At 36.2% G+C, this 26,071-nt stretch overlaps 1 protein-coding gene across 2 annotated transcripts in view; it reads right to left on the reverse strand.

Annotated features, from left to right (window-relative positions):
* Positions 1-3,597: 3,597 nt before the first annotated feature.
* WDR26 (WD repeat domain 26) overlaps positions 3,598-26,071 on the reverse strand; it is a 41,898-nt gene continuing 19,424 nt past the window's right edge. For both annotated transcript variants that reach the window (XM_007167224.3, XM_007167225.2), the window contains exons 8-14: positions 21,519-21,659; positions 17,667-17,786; positions 15,644-15,789; positions 15,253-15,331; positions 14,849-14,978; positions 11,056-11,241; positions 3,598-8,365 (exon numbers count right to left, since the gene is read on the reverse strand). In XM_007167224.3, the coding sequence (XP_007167286.2) occupies positions 8,340-8,365; positions 11,056-11,241; positions 14,849-14,978; positions 15,253-15,331; positions 15,644-15,789; positions 17,667-17,786; positions 21,519-21,659 (828 nt within the window). In that variant the 3' untranslated portion in view covers positions 3,598-8,339. The remainder of the gene's footprint in view (positions 8,366-11,055; positions 11,242-14,848; positions 14,979-15,252; positions 15,332-15,643; positions 15,790-17,666; positions 17,787-21,518; positions 21,660-26,071) is intronic.

Below are 26,071 nucleotides of genomic sequence, written 5' to 3' on the forward strand. Positions count from 1 at the left end.
TCTGAAGGAGAGGATGTAACGTGGAATCAAGTTCTAGAGCCTGACCTTATCACTTTATCTGATCAGCAGCCTATTTCACAGGTTGGATGCAAAGCTGGTGAGGGTTGAACTTGACAGCTCAATTAAAAAGCAACAACAACAACAACAACAAAAACAAAAAAAAGCAACAAGTTTGGCTGCCACTGCAAGGCTAGCTTCTGGTGTAGCTCTGTATAAAGATACTAACTTTTTGGAAGACAGTAACAGGACTAATCCGTATCAATTGGTAGTCTTCTGTTTTACCAGTTACAATAATCAAACTTAGGGGCATTCTTGTTTTATCTGTAACCTACTACCGTCCCTCTCCCACACTATTTTGAAGCCAATACCAGACATCAGTACATATGTAGTATTTTTACACATATCTCTGTAAGATAAGGGTTCTTAAAACACACACACACAGTCCCAGCATCATACATAAATTGGTAATTACTTAGTACTAAATACCCAATGGGTGCTCCAATTTCCCCCATTGGCTCAAGGTTTATAGTTGGTGTGTTCACATTGGGATTCAGCAAAGATCTGTACATTTCATTTGGTTAATGTCCTTAAGTCTCTTAATCTACTAAATTCCCTATTATTTTCCTTGCAATTTGTTGAAGAAACTGTTTCATTGGACATGGCAATCATTTGTTGTGTAGAACCTCCAGTATTCTGGCTTTTGCTGACTGCCATAAACTCAAAAAAAATCGTTTGTGGTTTTACTATGTGCATTCTCACCCATCGCAATGCTGTCTGTTAAGAAGATACTGTTAGCTTCTTTCATAGATGAGGGAACTCTGACAGATCAGTAATTTGTCTAAAGTGACACACCAAGTGATAGGATTTATATTTAAATCCAAAACCACTACTTTATAAAACAATTTAAAGACATTCAAGTTTATTGTGGGGGTTTTCTTCTATGAAACTTCATGAGTCTGTTTTATTGGTTGCTTTCATTGTATGGAGAAAAATCTGTATAATTTCAAAAGTGTCATTTTCTTCTATGAACTACACAGTTAACTAGAATCAGTAAAGTGTGCCCTTAAATGTTTTACCTATCTTTGACAAGTTTTTAACAGCCAATTTTTAATCTAGGGTATAAGTGACCATCTACGGACCAAGGGAGGTTTATGTGGTGTAGTGGCTAATAGCATAAGCTCAGGGGCACCTGGCTCCTTCATACCAGGTAATTTATTTAAGGCTACTTCCCTCATTTGTAAAATGGAAATTAAGAGTATTTGCCCCATGAAGGTACCTTGAGAATTAAATGAGAATGGAATGAGTGGCTTATCCATAGAGACTGGCCTAAAGTAAGCACCCAGTATATTAGTCCAAAGGAATACCTGTTCTGTACTCGTGTTACTCAACGACCAAATAGTGTGTGCGTTGTGGTTAGTCCCTCTCATTACCATTCTTGCTCCTGCTTTTAATTCTTGGTCTCATTGCTGAAGTAATAATATAGCATAGTCCCACGGTTTTCAAAAACCACCAGTAAGTGGATCAGTGTCAGCTGACAACATACAATTACCTGACGTGTTAACAAATTTGACTTGTGATCTGGAAGGTGGCTTCGAAATCTAAAAGTTAAAAAAGCCTTCAGTTGAGTCTCACATGCCCTTGGATTTAGGAGTTAAAAGCACAGGCTTTGGAATCAAACGGGGGTTTGAATCCCAGTACTACCATCTATTAACTGTATTTCAGTTTCCTTAAGCCTGAGTTTATCATCATTGAAAAAAAGTGAGCAATACTTGCTTACAGAGATAGAAGTTTAAATAATGTATATAAAGTGCCTGGTACCCAGTAAGCACTCCAGTTATTTATACAAACACTAGGAGAAAGCATAGAAAGAAAAAGGAAATTAAAACCAAACCAGTTGAATAGTATCAGTTCTTTGTGGACAAGAAAACAAAATGTTACTGAAAAGTTTTTTTCATGCAAACCCATTAACAGGGGAAAAAGAAAACAAAATCTTACTGAAAAGTTTTTTTCATGCAAATCCATTAATGGGAAAAAGAGCCCATTTACACATAGTGTGAAAGAAATTTTAGAACAAGTTTTTCATTGATAATAAAATCAAGACCCCTTTTCTGAATTCATAGGCCACAAACAACTGATATTTTTCCATTTGGGGGATGAGGGAAAGTTATTCAATATTTGGAAACTATTTGGTATACAACTCCCAATTCAATGTGTAGCTGCATTTTAAAATTATATTCAAAATGAGGAAAAAGCCACACAGGAGAACTTAAATGAAGAACATTAGCACATTCATTTATTTGAATTCTAGATATGGCGTACCACCATGGCTAATTATGTCTTGAATAAGATGTTAAAAGTCTTAAATTGTGTATGAGGGACTCGAGTTGCATCAATAGTGACCAAAGAAGCCACTAATCCTCGCATCAGAAAAGTAAATTAAAACTTGCTGAAAATTTGTTCTTGTTCTTCCCTGTTCCCATCATTAGCTCTACATTACATGCCGATTTAGTATTTTGTTAATCACGTGATTGTACTGTTTCCTATACGGCAGGCCCATGTTAAGCACGCTCGTCAGGTTTGAGGGAGAAGAGCCCTGCCACAGAACCAATGGCAGACACTTAAGATTCCTGGAAGTAGTGACAGGATGATGGGGTCATTTTGTTTGTTGAATGTTCTTTAACAGTTTTAAGTTTTTCTGGAAAAAATTTCAAGTAGAAGTCATGAAATGATGTAACTGAAGACCATCAACTTTTCTTTTGCTTAAATGAAAGGGAATTGAATTGTGTTTTTAAAATACAACTCTCAAGATTTATTAAGGTTGGGAAATTTTCTATACCTGGTGCTGCGATCTGGCATGAAACTTTAAGCTAAATCTGCAAAGTATAGCTGTATTTAAAGACTCCAAGTAGAAAAAACTTCTCTCTTGCCTGTTGATCAGAGGAAGTGGCAAACTGTACCTTTAAGGTGGTGAGCAGTAGTGTAGAAGCATTACCTCTCTCTGCCTCATCAGTGGATCTACTATCCTAAGCCGAGTCTCCAGTGATTGCCTGCCAAATACTAATTTTTCACATTTGAACTTCCTTTTCCTTGTAGTAAAAATCGTAAAGCCTACTTCTGTAATAATTCACCCTGATGGGCAATTGGTTTTCCTTTCCTTTTTTTCATAAATACAAATGTACTGTATAGGTTTGTATACATTGAATGCTTTCTCCAAGGATATCTTTAAATAACTATATATTTGTTATGAAATAAATTTTAATTTCAAACTGGAAATATATTTTCTCCCCTTGTCAGCATATCCACTGCCTAAACGCATAATTTCAGACGCAGTAATATTTTTGAACATGTGGCATATGATTCCTTTAAAAATGCAAATGTTCCTGAGAGTTTTCTAAATTAATCCATGATTACACACAATAGCTCTTTAAAAAAAAGATATCTCAACTGGCAAAGCAGTGCTCCGTTAGACACCACTAAAAAAACTCCAGGTAAATCTATGGATGTCAAATTCAGCAAATCAATTGTTTTAGGTAAAAATAGTACTAGTTAGACACTCAGGCTAATAGGTATTAGGAGATTTAACACAGCAACAATTACTTAATTATTCATTCTGTTTATTGGATTGAAAGGGAATACAAACGATTGGTTAAGTGCTATGCACTGACATGGAAAATGTGTATTAAAAAAAAAAATCCCAGGAAAGCAAATCAAAGTTAATGTAGATTCAATTGAACAAAAATTTAAAGACATTTAAAATACTACACATTTATAAAATAAAAGTTAACAAAGGGTGTTTTGTAAATAATTAGTAGAACAAGTGAAAATAAATATATCAGAGACCTGAAGTTTCTTATGCTTTAATGAAATAATAAAGCAAAGAAATTTAAACTACTAAATATAATCTGAGAGGCAGTTGAAAAAAAAAAACAACCCAATATTTAAGAACACAATCCTTTGAAACATTTAATCAGTCCATAGCAAATAGTTATTATATATCAAAAGCTCTAAGTTTTAACTAGTTCCACCACAATGCCATGTAAATCTTGACAATTTAGAAATCTTGAGATCAACACTTAAGTTCTTTTCTTGATCTCTACAGCTTGGTTTGTAAGTACATACATGCTTTTGTGGATCTATTCCCCTCGCCACACACACACATTTTCAAGGAGCCAATAACATTTTTTTCCATCTGTGCCTAAAAATGTTCCGATTCAGCTTTTAGCACATTGACCCTGATGATGAAAATGTTTTAAGTTAAAGATGGGGACACAATTTCAGTCTTATAAAAATATACCAGTATTAACCAAACCTTAAATTCAGAGAGGGCACTTCACATGTGCACGAGACTGTTAGTGAAACTGACAAGAACCCAGAACAGCTGTTTCCAGGACTTTTTATGAATTAAGTAATCTCTTTCACACACACAACACACACACGCACACATTTTTATTCTCTTAGTTTCATTAAATCCAGGCTATCTGGATTAAGTAGATAAGGGATGGGTTTTTATAGTTTTCGTTTTTGCAACTATAGGGCAGCTACTATAACAATAGCTTAACAACACTGAAAATTTTCAATTAAGTTCACCCTGTTTTTAGAAAGTGTCTAAGTATAAATGCAGATTCACCTCTTCTTTTAAAGTTAGCGGTTTAAATTAAATCCGATATGGTTTTTGAAATGGAAGTAATATTTTGGAGAACAACCCCGAAAGAGAAGTTGCTAAAATCTAAATGAGAAATTAAAACGAAATAAAGATATTTATACACTTTAGAGATGGGACAAAAAGGATATTAAGAAAAATGTCTTCTTTCCTCCCCATTCAAAAGTAGCCATTCTTCTGCTGTGAAAGAAACTGACATGGATATTTCCCTTTCAAGACATGTACGTTATATTTACCACTGTGAGCAGAGGTGATAGGGTCAGTTCTTGTGTGCAGGAACCAACATCCTAAAAAAGAAAATTTCAAGATGGGGAGGGGTGGGGGAAAAAAGGGTTTTCTATTAATGTCATGAAATGCCACTCCAGAGGGAGAACACTCCTAATAATAAAAATTACCATATTACTACTAGTGTGATTTCAAATTAAGAAAATACTGATAAAAATTGATTTTCTTCCTTTCAATTAGCAAGTTATTTTAATTACTTAAGTTTATTTTTAAAGTTAGGTAATCCCTTTCTGTTCTCCCACCCACTGAAATGGGCCAATGTGTAGGGGCATTTGCAAAAAAAAATTTCCTGTTTAGACTACTTACCTGGTTAAATATAACATTTACCTGGCCGATAAGAGCAAAAGAAATGTAGCTAGCTAGAATGAACACTAATAACATACAAAAACCCAAACTGAAGCTTTGTCATCCCTCCCAGCTAATTCCCCAACTCTAATTCACCACCCACACACCAGTCTTAGGAATCCCCAAATCCAACACTGTACTACTAATAACCAGTTATTTGGAGGAAAAAGACATTTAATTTCATACGTGCTCTAGCCCTTAATCAATGAATAGTAACAACAAAAAAACATTTTTAAGCACATGGAAATGAGCCTACTAACCTGATTTTTGGAGCCAAAATTCTCCACTCTATTTTGATCTATGTGCAAAAAGTATTGGTACTTTTCAGTTTATACATTTGTTAGTATCTTGCAGCTGGCTTGGTAGTATTCTCACTCTGTATATTCTCACCTCAAGCCTATATAGAGACTACAGCACTGTCAGAAGTTTTCAGTTAAGAGCTATGAGTTAGACCATCCTGCTATCAGGTTCTTTGTACCATAAAATCCTAGGTATCTTCATTTATTTTACCTTTCTAGCACAGTCGCTGCATGGCACATGCATGAAGTAGACGTTTACAGCAAATTGGCACAGTAAAGTACCAGTATATATAGGAAGCTGCCAGTTAAGACAGACTTGGAACACAAACTCACCTAGCTGCTATAGAAACCTTTGCATAGTTGTTACTCCGTTTTAATGGAGTTATGTTCTTGTAAAATGTGCCTCACTTTTACTCCACTTTTTTAAAGTGTTTTTAACTGTACTTCAGAAGCACTCTGAAAACTCAGATCTAGGGGTGGCTGGGTGAAGTATAGTAGACTCTGAGCGCCAAATTGCCCCTGAATGGGCACAAATCTCCGTGAATGTTACAAATGTACCGTAGCACACTGTAACCAAAATTTGTAAACAGCTGTGGAGTTTCTATGCCCACATTTTGTTAGTGATGTTACCATAGAGATTGGGGTGTATTAACGGCTTCAGGGTATACATGAATCACTTAAAATATGAATGGATTTAACTGTACTGAGGTAAAGAGAAGTTGCCACTTAATTATATACAGTTACCAATGAAGATTTTATTCAAGCTTAAAGTAAAAAGTAATTTTAGTTAAGAAAAATGAAATACCAGATAAACTGTAACATATAGTTATTTTAACTTAGAAGTATCAAAACAGGAATTCTTGATTCTCTAAGTGGTGGTCTCTGCAAAATGGAGCTTAAAGAAATCTTTTACATTACCAATTTGATAAAATAATCTGCTGACCACGATCTGTCATTTTCTCTTACTATGAGCTTCTGGGAGAATCCGAGCTATTTTAAGGCCAATTGTGTTTTTCTTTCTTCTCCCCTTCCCTGACTTTACCATTTCTCCCTGCTACCTTCCCCTACCCACCCATCCCCCGATGGAAGAACTCCTAACATCCAAGCCTTTCTCTTCTTTGTGGATTCTGAAGGAGTCTACTCATGGTAATAATATATTATAGACTTGGCTGGGCCGAAAGGGAACAGTGTAAGACTTTTTCTTCACCAGAATCTTATTTTGGGGGTATTCCCACTCCTCTTCCCAACGTAACAGCTATGGTCACCATATTTATATCCTCTCCTAAAGAGGGGAGGGAATTTCAAAGGAGACTACGTATGTTGTACTCAGCTGTTATGGGGTTTAAAAGCACAACGTGAACATCAGGCTTTTGGCTTATTTTAAACGTGAAATTCTCAAAATTAAAAGTGCTTTTCCATGAAGGAAACCCTTCCTTAAACTAAAAGGGGAGGGGAGAGGGAGACTATCCACAGCACCAGTTTAGAATGAGGTTCAGTATGGCAATATCTGAAAAACTGAGAAGAAATATTCTTTAAATTTACGTATCCCTATATGTCAAAATATTAAGGGCAATTAGAGAAATGACTCCTAGGTTTTAAACCCAGTTTAAGTATGTCTGTAACCTGCAGAATTCTTCTAACAAGCTCAATTATACTATGAATTTCCAAAGTGGTTATATCTGCTGACTTCTACTCTCTTGCTAGATCACACCGAAATGATTCCCCAAGTTGAGAACAACTTGGAACAAGCTTTGTTGAAAACCTAAACTGACTACTGATCTCTCATGTTGGTATAAATTTAAAATTCTCGTTATGAATCTTGAATTTCTTGAAGATCAGGTACTGATGTTCCTTCGGGAATAAAACAAAAGGGGGAAAATCTTCAAAGCGCTACCCTGAACTTCCTGTGTGATGTCCTTCCAAGCACTGTTTCTGACCAGGTCTCATGTGGTATTCCAGAAGAGCATCAGTCATACTGCGTATCTAAGTCATAGAGGAAACTCTTTTTAAGCTGGTTTAGATTCCAAATGTATACAAATGAAGTCACTTTAATCCTATAAATACTTCTTAATTTATTTTTAAAAAATTGTGCTGTTAACCCTTTTACGGGGCAACAAGCCATGTGAAAAGTACAAAACTTTTTGTCAAATGTAATATTGAGAGTGCTTTTGACATAGTTCACTGGTTTATCATCTGGATCAGTATATACTGCGCAACGGGCAAGGCTAGAATCCATGAACCAAGCTGCAAAGATCTCAAGCTAAATAAGGCGGAAAGATTTGGAGAAACAAAAGAAGGAAATTCTTTCCTATCCAATGTATACTCTTCAGACTAATGCACTCTTTCTATCAAGCCTTCTAAACTGTTAAATAAAGTTTTCCAAACAAGCATTTAAACTTCATTACACAGAAGAGCAACAAGAATGGATCCTGCCCGACAAAAGGCAGGAGGGAGAAAATTATATATACTGAGTTCAATGGGTAAGCCTGAATGTAGCACAGTTCTTCACAACCGATGGGGGGATAATTCAACATGGTGTCCAACAACGTTCTAACGACGTGCTTCATCTCAACTGGTTACTATGAAGCAAGGTGTAAATGTTTGGCCCCAGTCGGGCTTCAGAAATGGTTCTTTTTTCATGACGAGCATGTCTGTCCAGCTATCAATCATGTTTGTTTGCACCAAATCCCAAGCCATTAAAATACGACTAATTTTAAGTTAAACAGAAGTCGTCTGCTCCAAATTCGCCATCAACTATCCATGCTACTGCATTCCTCTGAATGAAGACAAGATGAAATGTGTATTGGGGGAAAAGAGGAAGAAGAGGGGAGGGGGAGAAAAAAGTTACCAGTTAGAAAGTTTTAAAATCAGCATCATGACATTACAAAATATCGTAACATTAGAAAACAATCACATCAAGGCAAATTCTTGATACTTTCATCATTATTGTTAAAAATGTGTCCACATCACATCTTAGGCTATGTATTACAGTCTAAACTCAGGATTATTTTGAATATTGGAGAATCCAAGAGAATAATCATATTGGAATCTCATACTTTAAAAATGAACCTTGAAATACTTATGCAGAATAGAAAAATCTTTATGGTAGTTTACAATAGAAGAGAATAAAGAAGATCTGGCAGCCCAAGGTAAAGTGTGCATTATAACTATGTATTTAATTCTCCTTTCAGTGGCTCAGTTTGAAATTCTGCAATATCACCCTACTCTTCTGTGTGTGGGGGGGAGGGGTAATGTGTCAACAGCTCTACCGATACAAATTCACACACTCTACAATGCACCCATTTCAAGTGGACAATTCAATAGGTATTAGTGTATTCACAGGATTGTACAACCATCATGACAATCAATTTTAGAATATTTTCATCACCATTAGCAGTTGTAAGCAAACCCTCACCCCCCAATCCTAAACAACTACTAGTCTACTTTCTCTACGGATTAGCCTATTCCGGACCACTTCATATAAATGGAAGCACAGGAGGTGCTCTTTTGTGTCTGGCTTGTTGCACTTAGCATACTGTTTTCAAAGTTCATCCATGTTGTAGCATGCATTAGTACTTGATCCTATTCTATTTTATACAGTCCTCAAAAAAAAAAAATGCAGTATGGAACTTTACTGTTATAATAAAAGGTCAGCAATTCTTTTTGAAATTAAGTGAAATATTTTAACTTGAATGACTTATAGTATCTTAGGATATCATGATTTTTGAATGTCATTTCCTTAGCTTCATCTGTATTTTTCCAAAACGTCTATTCCAAACAGGTATTAATTAGAAAAAAAAGTTTTCAAGGGGGGGAGAAAGAACCCAGAAGATGCCTGCATAAAAGGCATTAACCAAATTTCTAGTTATACAGAAGCTGTTTTCCTATTTTAGGTATAAATGAAATTTTAGGGCTATACCTATGTTGCAAAGCACAACTGAAAATTGCTGAATTAGACCCAGTTCTTACAATTGGGCCAAGTTTGGCTCACCCACAATAATGAGTATCCACAATAGTTAAGTTACCAAATAGCAGTGTAACTTTTGTTTCACAGTAGTGGAAGCATAAACATACCCTTAAAGGTATGTCTAAAATAAATCCACCTACAAGGTAAATCTGTTACTATATACCTAATGTTTTCCTGCTTCTTCAAATCAAATATGTTTATTTGAAGAAATAACTTCCAAAATGACTACTAAAATTTGAAAAGCACATGTAATCTCAGTTATACATCTCTAAAACATCTAAGAGAGTGGGGCTTGAAACCTAAAGAAGGACAACAACGAACAGTAGGAGATGAACAAGATTTTTGGTTTTAGCTGATTTCACAGAGGAATGTTAGAATGTCATGTAGTGATGTACAAATACAAAAAGGTCCTTGAAGGTTCTGAATAACTGAACAGTAATTCTCAAAGTTTTTGACCTGTGTGCTCTTCACGCTTTTTACTCTCATCTTTGGCTGTACATCCTCACCGACCAGTGAGATCTGGTCAAGTCTTTTACAGTTTGTACCACAAAGACAAAAGCACAGGAAAATATGCTTTTAAACCACACATGCTACCCTGACAACCCTCCTCCTCTAATAATAACTTAAGTGAGAACGGTTGGTCATCTTTCTTACTAAAACATTTAGGTGGGACACTGTGAACAAAAAAATCTGTTTATCTGTTTCTAGGTAAATTACTTCTTTCTAAGCAAACTAAATATTTTTGCTCTCGTTATCTCCTCTCTCTAGTACCAATATCTTGCTCAATTAAGCTATGTCCTTAACTGTTAAGCTTTTTGGCTTTGGGCTTTCTTCAAGTACCTGAAAGTAGTGGAAAAAACCTTTCAGACCTAGATCTGAAGACCTGGCAGCTCTCAACAAGTTAACTAGTCTTGCCATGCTTCAGTTTTTACATCCACAGAAATGAGGATAAAAACACTTCTCTACTTCTCTTACAGGGCTATGAAGATGTTACACAAGACAGTGTATATAAAGGGCCTAGCAGGCTGCCTGGCACATAGGTACATGATAAATTTTAGTTCCCTTCTTTTTCTCTATTGGTCTTAACAGATATTTATTTTTAAGGGTAAAACCATAATCAAGATCATTCTAAAGTTGTTCAAATTTCATATACTAGCTATTTTTCATGGGTATGAAAGTATAAAGTACTCCTTGCTTGATGAAGCAAGATTTTCAATCAGCCTTTGGAAGTGGCAATACTAACTGGATGTGAGAGAGGTGGTACATCCCAGCTTATTCTCCCCACTGTCACCAACAAAACAAACAAACAAAATACTGCTGTGTCTTAGATTAATTCAACTTCTGCGGAGTGAGATACCGTGTACAATCTCTAAATGAGGGAAAAAAATCGACTGTATCCTACACTTTAAATAAAGTGCCGCTTAAAAATGCTACAACTTTATGATAAGCAGGGCAGCGTTTCATCTGGAGAAAACACAGGGATACTGTGTGATGGTTACCTTCAATATTCTGGTGGTCTATAAAAGGCGCTGGTCCCCATATTCTAACGGTGCCGTCATCTGAGGCGCTGGCCATCATGGATGGGATCTGTGGGTTCCAGCTCACACAGTTTACGGTACGTGTGTGCCCCGTCAGCTCCGCGATTGGCAGTTCACTACGTTTGTGCCAGATGTAAACCTTGTGATCTGAATAAACAGTAATTCAGAGAAAAGTCAGGGAGTTGTTACATATTAACAAAACCAACTGATTTTAAATTTACTGCTCATTACACATAGAACATATAACTTATTAGAACTTGAAAGGACAACAAAAACAATGAATAACAAATTACCTTTTGAAAAAAGCCATTTTAATAAAATACACATTTTTTTCCCTGTTACAGATGACTGACTAGCTTGCAAGTCACCACAAAATCTATCTGTAATATTCTGTAATACATAATATATAATCACAGTCAAGATCTTTGAATATAAACAAATCTAGGATAGAGACAGATTCTATGGAAATGAGAGGTGACAGAAAAGCAATGTATCCAAATTCAAATATAGCAATTATAATAGCTAAATATTGAGTGCTTATAATGTACTAAGTATACTATTTAATCTTCACCACCATCATGAGGTGGGCACTATGCTTATCCCCTTTATGGATGGCGACTGAAGAACTGCAAGTTTAAGCAATCTGCTCATGGTTAACAGCCGGTAAATGGTGAAACTGGGGTTGAAATCCAGGAGGCCCTGCTCAAGAGTTTACTTGTGAGGCTAGACAGCATAATAATATGACTTTGTAGTAGTCTATTTGTAATCTCATGAAGTGACCATAAAAAACAAAAACCCTGACAACTTTGTGATAAACTAACCTTCAAAAACAAAGCAAAACAAAACAACGGACTAGTACAGAGTAGAAGTTCAGAGTACGGGCTGTAGAGTCAGACTACCCAGTCCACACGCTCTCTGCATCACTGACCAGCCGTGTAACTTTGGGCACACTACCCACTCTTTGCAACTCCTCTGTAAATGGGGATCTGTACTTACCTCATCATGTTATGAGGATAAAGTAAGTCTGTACATGAAGAAGTGTTTTGAACAGAGTCTAGCACGTAGTAAACACCATGTATTACCACAAAGAGTTAACGAAATAGAAGTGATGGCTTTTCAGCAGAAGGTAGAATCCCAGGGTAAATTAGAAAAGCGTCCTATCTGAAGATCTGTCAATCAACTATGTGATCAATGTGGGAACTTTCAGTGGATGTGCTGCCAACTGAGGAAACTTCAGAGTGGTGAAAAGGTAATAAACTTGTGGTAAAAAAAAAACATGCCCTGGTTTCAACTTATAAAGATAAAAAGTTGGAACTGTTTCTAAACATTTTTTTGAGTATGTGAAGCAAAAGCTAAAAGGCACTCCCTGAAGTACTGAATTTATCTTTCCTAGAGGGTACTTATTGTTCAATCATTTCTGAAAATAATTTTCTTGCAATAAAATAAAATTAGCAAAAGGAAAAAAAAAAAAAGCCCAGACTAGCTATGTTTCCCCTTGGACAGAGCAAGTCCACAAAGAAAGATTACAGGCTTGAAAAGTGTGAATGCAACTGAAATCTGCCTACATTTGGATTTGTGAACACATACCCGAGGAGGATATTTGCTGAACAGTCAGCAAAAATTAAGATGTGAAGTAGTCAAGGTCAGAATGACAGGCTTTATGATCAAGCTCTGCTTACTGTACCAGTTTAGGGAATCCAGTGCCTATGCAGAGGTAAAAAATAAGTTTTTCTATATATTCCAGCACAATGAAAAGGCTGGAGTAATGGCATAACTTTTAGGGGGAAAGGTTTCCTAATTGCTCTATTTTATACTGACATTCATATATTTGGGGATTTGGAAGGTTCTTGGAATATATTTGACAATAAATGACAAATGGATTACTGTGGTCATCTTGGGAGATAATATAGTTGCTATATCCACTTGGTGTTGAAAACACTTTTAGAACCATTCTAAACCACCTGAATCATGAGAATGCTAATCTCTTTCCATCATAGTTATGTTTCATTTTATCCCTAAGCAGAATATAATGTGTGGCTTAATTACATTATTCATCAGGCTTAATTCTAAAGTTAGTTTGGGCTTAAAAAAAAAAAGATTGGCATCACTAGGGATAATGGTAGCAACACATATTTTTAAAGCACTTCTAGGTTACATAGTGTTTTTAGAAAGAGCTATAGGGGATTGTGAGGCATAATTAAGAGGCAAAAAACCCACCAGGAGCAGGATTAAATAGAGCAAGGGGAAAGAGATCTTCGAGTAGGAAGAGCTAAAAAGCAGGCAGAAGGCTTAATATGTTTAAGGTCGTATCAAATTAGAAGCCAATGGAGAACCTAGAAAAAAATAACATGATTAAGCTAACAGATAAAAAAGATTTTCTGACTGGAAAGAAGTGAACTCCCAATCGTTACCCAGCAAACCACTCTTCTCAATCTTATCTGACTGATTTTTGTGGGGAAAAGAAAGAAAAGATAAATTCATATGCTTCATGTTAAAATCTAAATCCCTGTATGTCTCCTTGTCTTAATCCTTAAATACACCTTATACACAAAGGAAAAACTCATGTGTCACTTTGTGATCCTCTTAGCTACTGAGATCAGTTTTTTGTCAAGAAAGGGATAATAGAAACATCTTACACAGTAATTGAACATTACCAGGTGTTTACCAACATAATCCAGTTCCTTGGTCTACCTTGGAAAACTAGATTCAGTTTTTTAAAAAATGACTTAAATAATTTGCTTCTATAGTACTAGAACAGTATAGTGGCTACTCAAGAAAATGTGTTGAATGAAAATTTTCAATAATTTGCCATTATTTATGTTTCTATCACCTTAAAACGTATACCAACTTTTAATACTGCCTCACTTATTTGTGCTTGCATATTTTAAACAATTTCTATTTTAAATCAGACTGACTAGTTTAGGCACATGCCCGCCTGAAATACCGATGTTATCAGACCAGAGAATAAGTTTATTCAAAAAGGTAGTAGACACAATTCTATAATTTCAGCTTCTCTGAGACCATAAGAATCCTAAATTATTTTCTTTGGTCACTAAAGAAACACTGAAGATCTAACTATAGTCAATTTTGTCCAAGATCAGGTAAAACATAATTAACCTTGATTTTTAAGATACTACTAACATCTGAAAACCATCAGTCTCATGAAAAAAAAGCCGGGGCTTCCCTGGTGGCGCAGTGGTTAAGAATCCGCCTGTCAATGCAGGGGACACGGGTTCGAGCCCTGGTCCAGGAAGATCCCACATGCCACGGAGCAACTAAGCCCGTGCGCCGCAACTACTGAGCCCACACGCCTAGAGCCTGTGCTCCACAACAAGAGAAGCCAACACAACGAGAAGCCCATGCACTGCAATGAAGAGGAGCCCCCACTAGCTGCAACTAGAGAAAGCCCGTGTGCAGCAACGAAGACCCAACGCCAAAAAATAAACAAATAAATAAAATAAATCTATTAAAAAAAGTCAACATAAGAGAGAATAAAGATTTAACTAAATCTTGATTTGACACATGCACCAAACACACCTCCACACAGCCAAAATAGGCACTATTAATTTGTGACAACAGGAGGACTCAAATCATTCCAAGAAAAGGAAATTAACAGTGCACTGGATAAACAGCTCATACAATTTTTGATTTAACATCTTGAATTTGTTTGGAGACATGACTATGTTCACAAGTTGAGAGAATTATAGAACTTTCAGTCCATCAATATATGTGAACCAACAGAGACACAATTTACCTTCACTGCCACTAGCGATGAAGTCTTCATTATGGCCTCCAAAACATGAATGAATTGTATAAAACCCTTGTGTAACACCTTGATACTTTCTTACTAAAACTCTGTCTTGCAAGTCCCATAAATGAACTCCCTGTAAGCAAAAGAGAATTTAGGTATTTATTCTAACTCAACTCAAAAGAATTTTAAAAAGTTACCTGTGACTATCCCTTTGCCTGATGAACATTTTCATTTTCTATTTATGCGAAATGCCAACTGAAAAATTTCTAGTTGACTCTACAAACTTAAGGATCAAACACATGCAGTGAAATTTAAGAATTCACAGAAATACTTGTTTATATATACTAAAAATCACAATAAACTTTAACTAAGCTAAATTTTTCTGAGAATTATGTTAATAAACTCACCTGAGTTGCTACATTTAACAAAGCTAATCGGCCGTTCTTTGAAATAGTAAAAGACATAATGGGATGATCTTCTTGTACTCTGTAACCAAAAAATAATTTGTCAAAAGAAACATACTAAGAATCAAGACATTCAAGTTATCAAAATACAAAATGTTCTAGCTTAAATATCACAAATTTTGTCTGTAATCACTATTATATACAATATTTCAATAAAGAAAAAGAATCTGAGTTAATAATTACTAAGTACCACCTGACTATCCACCCAAATTACCAATCAAACCAAAACCAAAAACATAATAAAAACTCTTCTTCTGAAGAAGCAAGTTCCACTACACTTTTATTTTAATATAAATCAGATAACTGTTGTTTAATGGATACAAAATATAGTTACATGTTCCTATCTGTAAGGTCCTCGAAGTTATATCCCCGAATTCGCTGGTGTGTATCTGATGCCAAAACAGTCTTCCCGTCACTCAAGCACCAAAGGCATTGCACTCTCACCCCTTCCCAGGAGTCAAGGAGATTACCATCTAAATCCTGAGGAGAAAATTACTATTAACTCCATTATTGAACAGCACTCAGAAAGCAAACAAAACCAAAAGAATCTCTTAGCATATCTTTTTGTAATGTTTGTCTTTTCCTGAGACTGATCTCAACCTAATTGTTCCATAAGTGTTTTTAATCATCAGAATTTGAATATAGGTCAAATTTCATTACAACAATACCTAAGGGGGAAGGGGAGAATCTTAGTAAATCTATCTTCCCTTCAATAACCTACCATGCATAGATAAGTACAATAAATACAAAGAAAGAAAGAATCCTTAAGTTTTAAGGTCTCACAACTTTTGGAAAAGAATTCAAACATTCCTTTAAAATTCACTATACTGGGACCTGTCCTATAATATTCACAAGTTGTGATATGGAAAACGATTACTAAAACATTAATTATAACTTAATAGGACTTAGGAATCTGTTATGACATTTTTTAAAAAGTCACCAAATTTGTAACGTGCTGAGCAAAGCTCTTAGGATCATTATCTTATTGAACATTCAAAGTTCTGAGAGGCATTCCCATTCCCATTTTACAGATTAGGGAACTACCAAAGTCCTGTATCCTGAAGGTTTAAACACTGTATGGGATGGCAAAGTCAGCAGAAACATATATGTGTCTTGAACACAGGGAATTAAGAACTAATGGCTTAAATGCTAAAATGTACAGCATGGTGACTATAGTTAATAATACTGTATTGCATATGTGAAAGTTGCTAAAAGTAAATATTAAAAATCCTCATCATAACAAAAAAAATTTTTTGTAACTATGTATGGTGATGGATGTTAGCTAAACTTATTATGGTAATCACTGTGTAATACATACAAATACTGAATCATTATGTTGTACACTTGAAACTAATATAATGTTATATGTCAATTAGATCAATCAATCAGTGCAGTACAGTATTAGCCCATGGAGAGAAAGTCCAGAAATAAAATGCTTAAATTAGTATATTACAATGGTATTGACCACTTGAAATAACTTTTTAAAAGAATTGGAAAATCATGGGTATATCAATAAACAGTGTTGGGACACCTGGAAAAAAAACAAACAAAAAAAGAAAGAAATGGCTTACAACCACGCTGAGATAACATGACACTAGATTCCACGAGTCTAGCAGCCAGCTTAGTGACACTGATAATCTGTAGCGGCTACGTAAAAGTCTTTATGATAAATGACCTACACTGAATGATCTGATGGGATTTATTATCTTATTTTAGTTTTAAAAATCTAGAAGGGCCTACTAGAACCATGCTAGGTAGTGATATGAGATGTGGAATCTAGATACAGAGGAATGACACGGGATTTGTATCACAGTTTACCTTGTCATAAGACTTTTTACCTATTAATTTTTTATTATCCCAACACTCCAAGATTAACAGGGCAGGTAATGATTAGAATATACCTCAAATAAAGCCCACAAAGTTTCCTGGTAACACTCATCATCACTTTTATTCCTCAAATATTTAAAGACAGTCTCCTCATGAAATTCAGCATTTTTTTTTGGATACAAAAAAATCCAAAGGGCTAAAAAAACCCCAAAGAAATTAAATACTAAACCTTTTTGTCCCTATACATTAGAAACTTATTTATAAGAACAAAATGTTTAGTAGGACAATTTTTTTAATGTTTTACTAAACTCAAAGCCTATATTTCGTATAAGCACTTGAAATGGTTTAAAAAAAAAAAAAGAAATCCACAGAAAGTTCTATTGGACAGTGCTTTTCTAGAAAGATGGCAAAGTAGGTCTTCATATAGTATATTTTATAAAAGATATCAAGTCAAATGAATTCTTTATTTTTACAATACTAAGTCCGCTTTTAAATAAGCAAACATTTGAAAGAGGGCACTAAATACTCACACACTGATAGAACTGCCCACGCTGACCTCCAGTCACAAAGCGTTTCCCATCTGGATTCCAAGCCACACTTGTTAAACTGTCTTCATGAGACTGGCTCATTTTTGTCCTTAGCTCTCCCGTCTACAAGGAAATAAAACTGTGGATGAGATCTTCAAGATACTCTTCTAAAGGAAATGTACAAAGGAAAAAAAAAAAAAAAGATAGTAACTGGGATATCTGGTTAGTTTAATACTTCTAATTAGAGAAATAAACTGTTTAAATTGCCCTCATAGAAAGAGACTATAGCACTCAGAAGAGAAATTAAGGACTTGAAGGAAAACTCAGGAGTCAAACAATGCCTGGCGTATGTGATCCAAAGAAGAGATATGAGATAAACTCCAACAGAACTCTTGTCTTAAATCAATTACATTCATAAATTAAAACATGTAATTTTTCCCAAGTAAGATAATGAAATGCCCAGTACTACATACCTATTCCTTCTGAGTTTCCACTTCTCCTTAGTTCATAGTTCTTTATAAATTTTATTCTAAAATTGCAGTTCATGCAATTAGGAACTCCTTAAGAACATGATTAATAGGCAGAAAAACTATGCCCTTAAACTAGGCCAAGAGTGTAGGCAATCTAAATTATGTTAAACTTCATATTCAAGATGCTCAAAATGTAGTAGGGAAAATGGGAAGAGAAAAACAAAAATTATTTTTCTGATATACAACTTTATTTCAATTAAAAGTAACAGAAAAGAATGAAGAACTTTTGTACTGTTTTAGCACAGTCATTTTAAAGCATTCCCAACTAAGCAAGACTATTTAGTTGGTTACAACCCTCAGATATCCTCCTGTTATTTTTTCTAAGTTATCCAACTTAGAAGGTAGACACATACCATTTAATTTAGTCTTGATTCCATTTTGTTCATGGATTAGAAACAGGATCTGAGAGATAATAGCTGCCCTTGGTATAATAAAAAGTACATGGGCATAATTTTCCTGTGATAAATGGGTAATCAAAAGTAAAAAAAAAAGGTGCATGATCAGGAAATGGGGCCAAGTAATAAAAGCAAAGAGGGCACAAAAACCAGAATGTCTTCCTTACACTGAAAAAGAAAAAAAAAAATTGGCAATCTTAAATCCTTCCCCCATATTGTTAACTGCTCTCAAGTCACTATTTTTTGGGGTTGCTCGATATAAACAGGTAAAAAAATAAAAGTTTAGAAACACAAATACACATGCAACAGCTAAATCCTCAGCATTTTCTATTCACAAATGTGTTAATACACTAAGTTCTGAAGGCAGAAAGGTCTTTTTCTGTTATGCTCAGGACCGTGAGTGTATGAGGCCATTACAGGTATCCCCTGCTTTTCGAAAGTTCACTTTCCGCCAAGTGGCTTTTACGAAGACCTACATTTTTACCTGTTTTTGCTAACCAAAAGACATCTGAAGAGGATTTTTGCTTTTACAAAAAAAGTCCGTGAAAAGGGAAAATAGTGTTCAGTGTTTTGCAATGAGTTGTCACAGAGGCAGCACACACCCTGAAGAGTGAGAGTGGCATCGCTAAGCTCCTTCCCAGGAACTACTCTCAGCATCTCAGCATCAAGCTGCCATGGCTTTGAACTATGTAAGCATCTGTGCTTTATCTTGATTTACTTTGTGCATCCATTAGTAAGATGTGTCCTAAGGTAACTGCTTCTCCACTTTACGCCAGGGGTCCCCAACCCCCGGGCTGCGCACAAGTACCGGTCCCTGGCCTGTTAGGAACGGGGCCGCACAGCAGGAGGGGAGCGGCCGGAGAGCGAGGGAAGCTTTGTCTGCTGCTCCCCGTGGCTCGCATTACCGCCTGAACCATCCCCTTCCCCTACACGCCCCAGTCCGTGGAAAAACTGTCTTCCACGAAACTGGTCCCCTGGTGCCAAAAAGGTTGGGGACCGCTGCTTTATGCCATTTCAGCTTATGAAACATTCCACAGGAATACTCTACTTTCAGGTAGCAGGGGAAACCTGTAATTAGGAATCTACCTAAAAACACAAAGGAGCAATCTGAAAACTGACTTAAAAGGACCACTCTTTTAGAACAAGTCTATGTAATGTAATGCACAGTAAAACAGTTAAGCTAGAACATAGTTTAACTGTCCAGAAATTCAAAATTGACTCAAAGGAAGACTACACAGGCACTATAAATTGAGTCTCTATTATAGGATTATGACTATGTACCTCTCCTCCCTTTGAGGGGGGAAAAAAAACTTTAATGGAAAAAAAATTGTCTTTTAGGTCAGATTCACTTCAAGCCTGTTTAATTGAGAAGCCATCCAATCTATTCTGTGCTTTGCCACCCCCCAAGCCCAATCAGAAATACAACACTGATTCAACACCGGTTTGATAAAAATGGCATAAAGACATTTTGGGAACAACTGAGGATTTTTAAATTATGAAATGAATATTAGACATTAGAGAATTAAAGTTAATGTTCTTAGATAAGATAATGGCATTTGATTACGTAGGAGAATGTTATTTTTTAGGCGATACGTGCTTAAATATTAAGGAGTAAAAATATCATCTTAATTTACTTCCAGATGTTTTGGGTATGGATATATATATATATATAAGTATGTACGTTTGTATGCATGCATGTATGTATGTACACACAATATGTAACGAAATGTCAGCAACATCTGTCGAATCCAGGGTGGCCGGCACACAGGCCATCACTGTCATGACTGTGCTCATCTCTCAACCTTTCTCAGCGTTTGGAAATTTTCTTAATAAAAAGCTGGGTTGAAATAGAAATCTTACTGTAGAATTAGATTTACGGCACATCATCTTCAGGTACATCTTAGTATTCACCTGTCCTCTATACCATCTTATTGTTTGAGTCATTTCTGTGGAGCTCTATCTTCACTCTCTTGGTAAAAATCAACTTACTGATAGGTCCTCAAACTCAAAACCATACCCCATCAGCTTACACTTTTACACCCAAACCCACAGCCTGAACTATTCCCCTGCCTAGAGGTTAAAAAACCAAAGAACGGGACTTCCCTGGTGGTCCAGTGGTTAAGATTCAGTGCTTCCACTGCAGGGGGCAGGGGTTCGATCCCTAGTCGGGGAACTAAGATCCCGCATGCCGCACAGCACGGCAAAAAAAAAAAAAAAAAACAAAACAGAAAAGAAATGTCTGTTATTATTAAAAAAAAAAAAAAAACCAAAACAACCCCCCCTCCCACAAAATCACCTAACCAGTCACCTTATAGAAGTTTAAAAAATAATTTTAAATGATAACTACAAGGTTTCCAAAATAAGAGTCTGTAGATAATGGAGTGAACTTAGTGCTGAATTTTTCTAAAATGGGACCCTAGATAAAGTGTTCAAGTTTTCATTTAGAATCCGTAATAAAACCCTTAATAGTAAGTACTGAAAACATAAATTTACTAAACGAGATTGGAACATTAAATATAGGCAAGGAGATGGTGCAATTGCCATCAGAATGGAAAATTTGGTATAATGTCGATGTTTTCACACTTGAAAGATAAGTTTCGTGTACAACTGTGCAACTGTAAAACAACTGTAAAGTCTTTTTGAGGTATAAAGTACTACAGAAATAGTACAAATTATACACTACAAAGTACAACATCCCTAAAAATACCTACTGATCATTCTTTCAAAAATGCTACTATGCTCAACATAATATTTAAATTTAGTATAAATCTGGACACCTGGGTTCCATTTGATGAATTATCTTTTACAAGAGATACATCATGGTAATTTAGGTTGAATGATGCTGGTCTACAGATCATGAATAAAGTTATAATGAATACATGCAGTATGACTATACTTTGAAGACTAAACCAAGGATGAAATTTGCTTACTTGTACGTTCCAAAGCCAAAGCTCAGAGCAGTCATCTGGGCCACAAGCAACAAGATAGTTGTCATCTGGACTCCATGCAATATAAGAAACACCGTAAGCATGTCCTTCTAAAGTTTTAAGCAGTTTTAGCAGGTGTGTATCCTAGGAGGGAAAACAAGACAACTTAGTTAACTCCAATTCCTAAAGTCCCTGGTTTTTGGGCACAAGAACTTAAACAACTGCAAAGATGCACTTTGATAATATAATTTAATCTGTGGACATTTCCACAGATTTCACCAATTTCCCCCCCAACTGAAGCTCTAACGGCTTGCTTCATAAAGACTCGTTCATGCTGCAGTATCTGTTAAGCGTCTACTACACACAAGGGCATTGTGTGCTAGATGGAAATAAAGATGACACAGACTTTGTCCTTATGAGGCTTTCAAGGAAACTGACCTTGAAACTAACCCCCTCCTTTTTAAGACAGTTTTAGTGAGATATAACTTACCATAAAATTCACCCTTTTTAAAGTATATGATTCAGTGGCTTTTAGTATATTCACAGATTGTGCAACCATCACTACTATCTAACTTGAGAACATTTTCATCACCCCAAAAAGAACCCCCATACTCATTAGCAGTTATTCCCCATTCTCCCTCCCTCCAGCACTGGCAACCCGACTTACTCTATGGATTTGCCTGTTCTGGGCATTCCATATAAATGAAATCATACAACATCTAAGTCTTTTGTAATTGGTTTCTTTCACTTAGCATGATGTTTTCAGGGTTCATCCATGTTGTGCAATATAACAGTATTTTATGCCTTTTAGCTGCTGAGTAATATTCCATTTTACGACTACACCGTATATTTTGCAACATTTGGATTGTTTCCACTTTTTGGCGATTATGAATAATGTTGCTACAACTATGTACGAGTTTCTGTGCAGACCTGTCTTTATTTCTCTTGGGTCTATATGTAGGAGTAGAATTGCTGGGTCATATGCCAACTCTGTGCTAAACATTTTGAGGAGCTGCCAAACTGTTTTCCAAGTGTCTGAACCGTTTTACATTCCCACCAGCAGAGCTATCACTTATTTAGTGCTGATCAGTAATAGCACTATCCACAAACACTATCTCATTCAAACCTCATACATCTAAAAGGTTAGGTATTAATTCTCCTCCCCCATATTTTAGGGAAGGAACTGAAGGTTCGGAAAGGTTACAAACTTGCCTTTGTTGATTACCATGTACCACCAGGGATTTGAACCTGAGGTGCCCGACTCTGAAGCTTTACAGGATGAACTATATATAGTGCAAACATTGAAGTGGCCAGTGACAAGACTGGAAAACCTGACATCATTATTTTAGGCTAAAGGGTTAAATTTTATCCTGTGAGTAAAGAGCCACTTATGATTTTCAAGCTTGGGAATATATAGTATACTTGGTTTTAGGAACAGAACTCATACAACAGTGTGGAAGATGAATCAGAACGAAGAGACGCAGGGTAAGGACACCCCTAATGAGCCAGCACAGCAGCCATACAGTTAAGACAAAAATGAGGCCCTAAACTAACATGGTCAGGACTGAAAGAGGTCAGATCAAAATATTCACGGGACATAAAACTGACATGACAGGATGAGACAAGAAATGTTCAAAGACAACCTCTAAGTTTCTGTTTGAGGGGCTAAGGATGGATACGGGCAGTGAATAGAGGAAGCAGGAATCTGGCTAGACTGAAGACTTATGGAGACCTGTTTTGAGCCTGGGGGAAATTCCAATGGTGATGACCCACAAGCAGTTAGAAATGGGTCTGGAAGTAGCTTGCTAAAACAAGATTGGCAATTTGTTTGACAAAATTCAACAGTTCACAATGTAATTACTTCTGATTCTTCTTCGGGAAGATGACAATAGGTATGGAGTATTAGATCACAGTATCATTAGGTCAAAGTGGCTTGCATAATTTAATAAGCAAGTCAAGTCTTTTGGACTAGTTCAAGATCTTCTAGGAACAAACTTTCATTCATAGTGGTGCTTTAGTTCTACACAAAGATTTGCTTCTAAACTAATGACAAACTACTACTACTACAGAAGTATTTAACTCAAAAACTAAATGTCCATCGACAGATGAATGGATAAAGATGTGGTACATATAATACAATGGACTATTACTCAGCCATAAAAAGGAATGAAATTGGGTCATTTGTAGAAATGTGGCTGGACCTAGAGTCTGTCATACAAAGTGAAGTAAGTCAGAAAAACGAATATTGTATATTAACACATATATGTGAAATCTAGAAAAATAGTACAGACGAACCTATTTCCAGGGCAGGAATAGAGACGCAGATGTAGAGAATGGACGTGTGGACACAGTGGGGAAGGAGAGGGTGGGATGCATTGGGAGATTATGTTTGACATAAATACACTACCATGTGTAGAACAGATAGCTAGCGGGAACATGCAGTATAGCACGGGGAGCTCAGCTTGTTGCTCCGTGATGACCTAGATGGGTGGGATGGGGCAGGGGATGGGAGGGAGGTCCAAGAGGAAGGGGATATATGTATACATATAGCTGATTCACTTCGTTGTACAGGAGAAACTAACACAACATGGTAAAGCGATTACACTCCAATAAAAAAAAAAAACCAAAAACTAACTTGTTTCATGCACATTAATTAAAAAATACAACCCTGTAAAACAGGGGTCCCCAACCCCCGGACCGACACTGGTCAGCAGCCTGTTAGGAACCGGGCCGCACAGCAGGAGGCGAGCGGCGGGCGAGCCAGCGAAGCTTCACCTGCCGCTCCCCATTGCTCGCATTACCGCCTGAACCATCCTCCCCCCACCACCCCCACCCCGTGGGAAAACTGTCTTCCACGAAACCGGTCCCTGGTGCCAAAAAGGCTGGGGACCGCTGCTGTAAAAGAAGAAGTTGAAAACAAATGAGAATATTAATATTGTATCTTCCAAAGTACAATATCTCTATAGTAAGATATTCCAAGTGGTAATACCATGTTCATGGAACCCACTTAACTTTGCTTGGATTTTGGGCAGGGGAATGGGTAAAATTCCTTTTTGGGGGCAAAGGTAAGAAAACCTGTTAAAGGAAACTAGGCATTGGAATCACATCAGTTGAAATCTTAAGGTTCTCTATACATTCTTTTTTCTATCCATTAGAAGTACACACACAAAACACATATTCCAAAAGAGCACCAATTTTCTTAACAAGTTTTTCAAATAGTATTTGACATAATAAAATATCATGATACCAAAGTCTATGAATGTAAGCATTAACCCTGCATTTCCCAAGCTAATCTGGCCATAAAAGCCCTTTACACATAACACCTATTAACATCTTGCATAAGCAGTATTCTCACAGAAACACTTTGGGAAACATTGGCATAAAAGTCTGAACTCCTCAGTATACAAGCTCCTCCTCGATCTGGTTGCTACTTACTTCATTAACCTCATCTCCTAGTCTACAAAATCTCTTTGCCCAAATGTCCAGCCACATTATCTTTCACCCAAGGACCAGGTGTAACTGGTTTTGCCTAAAAAATTATTTACTTCTCCTTCACCCAAGACTTAACTTGTCTTAACTTTCCCTTGCTTCCCAGTTCCAGTACACTGTATTATCAGGAGCCCAGTGTGACTTCTCTCTATCAAAAGGCCTGGCACACAGCAGGTGCTCAATAAATACTTGCTAAACAAAAGGGACTCTTACACACTGCTGCTAGAAGAAAAAACATAATAAAAAAAGTTTTGATATTGTTGCTTTCTTTTCAGACATCTTGCAAATAACTACTGAACGAAAATACTCCTCATAATAGTATTCAAAGGCTATGATTGGATCCCAACCTATTTTTCTAGTCATTTTTCCCATGCTTTGCCTTAGTCATCCTATTCTCTTACTTGGGGGTGGGGAGAAAGGAAGGGAAGGTCCCTCTCTTCCTTTTCCTGTCTCCACCTGTGCTATGCACAGCAAGCCTCAAATGAGGTACTCCTAACCTGTGAAGCTACTTTGTGCTTTCACAATACTTTACATATATTGTATGATTCTTATTTCAATGTATTTAATTTCCCTTTCTAAACTGTGCATTCCTTTCACAGAGGTTCTTAACCTGAGATCTAAAGGAGTCATCCAGGGATAGAAGCAGCAGTCCTTGTACTTGAAAATGCACACCTTTATTTTCACTAACCACAGACTGAAGTTCAGTATTTCCTTCAATCTTGAATGCAGGCAGTTAACAAGCAAGGTAGTATCAAGTATTATATTAGGTCGTATTAGGTGACTGTTAATAATGGAAATCTCAAATATCTTCACATCATATTATAGTTGTTGCAGATATCTCAAAATATTATTTATGCTTGTCACTACTTCAAAATTCTTGTAGCTATCAGATCTGCTGCTAGAATTTGTTACTTAATATGTTAATAAAAAAGCAGCATTATTACTATACTGTATCTGTTTTTGTACTATTTTGATAACTATATTTCAATATAATTGGGTTTCCTTTGTAATTAATATATAATATATACTTGGGCTTCCTATGTGTTTTGGTTTATGCATTTAAAAAC

This window comes from Balaenoptera acutorostrata, chromosome 1 (assembly GCF_949987535.1).
Source record: "Balaenoptera acutorostrata chromosome 1, mBalAcu1.1, whole genome shotgun sequence".
Lineage (NCBI taxonomy): Eukaryota > Metazoa > Chordata > Mammalia > Artiodactyla > Balaenopteridae > Balaenoptera > Balaenoptera acutorostrata.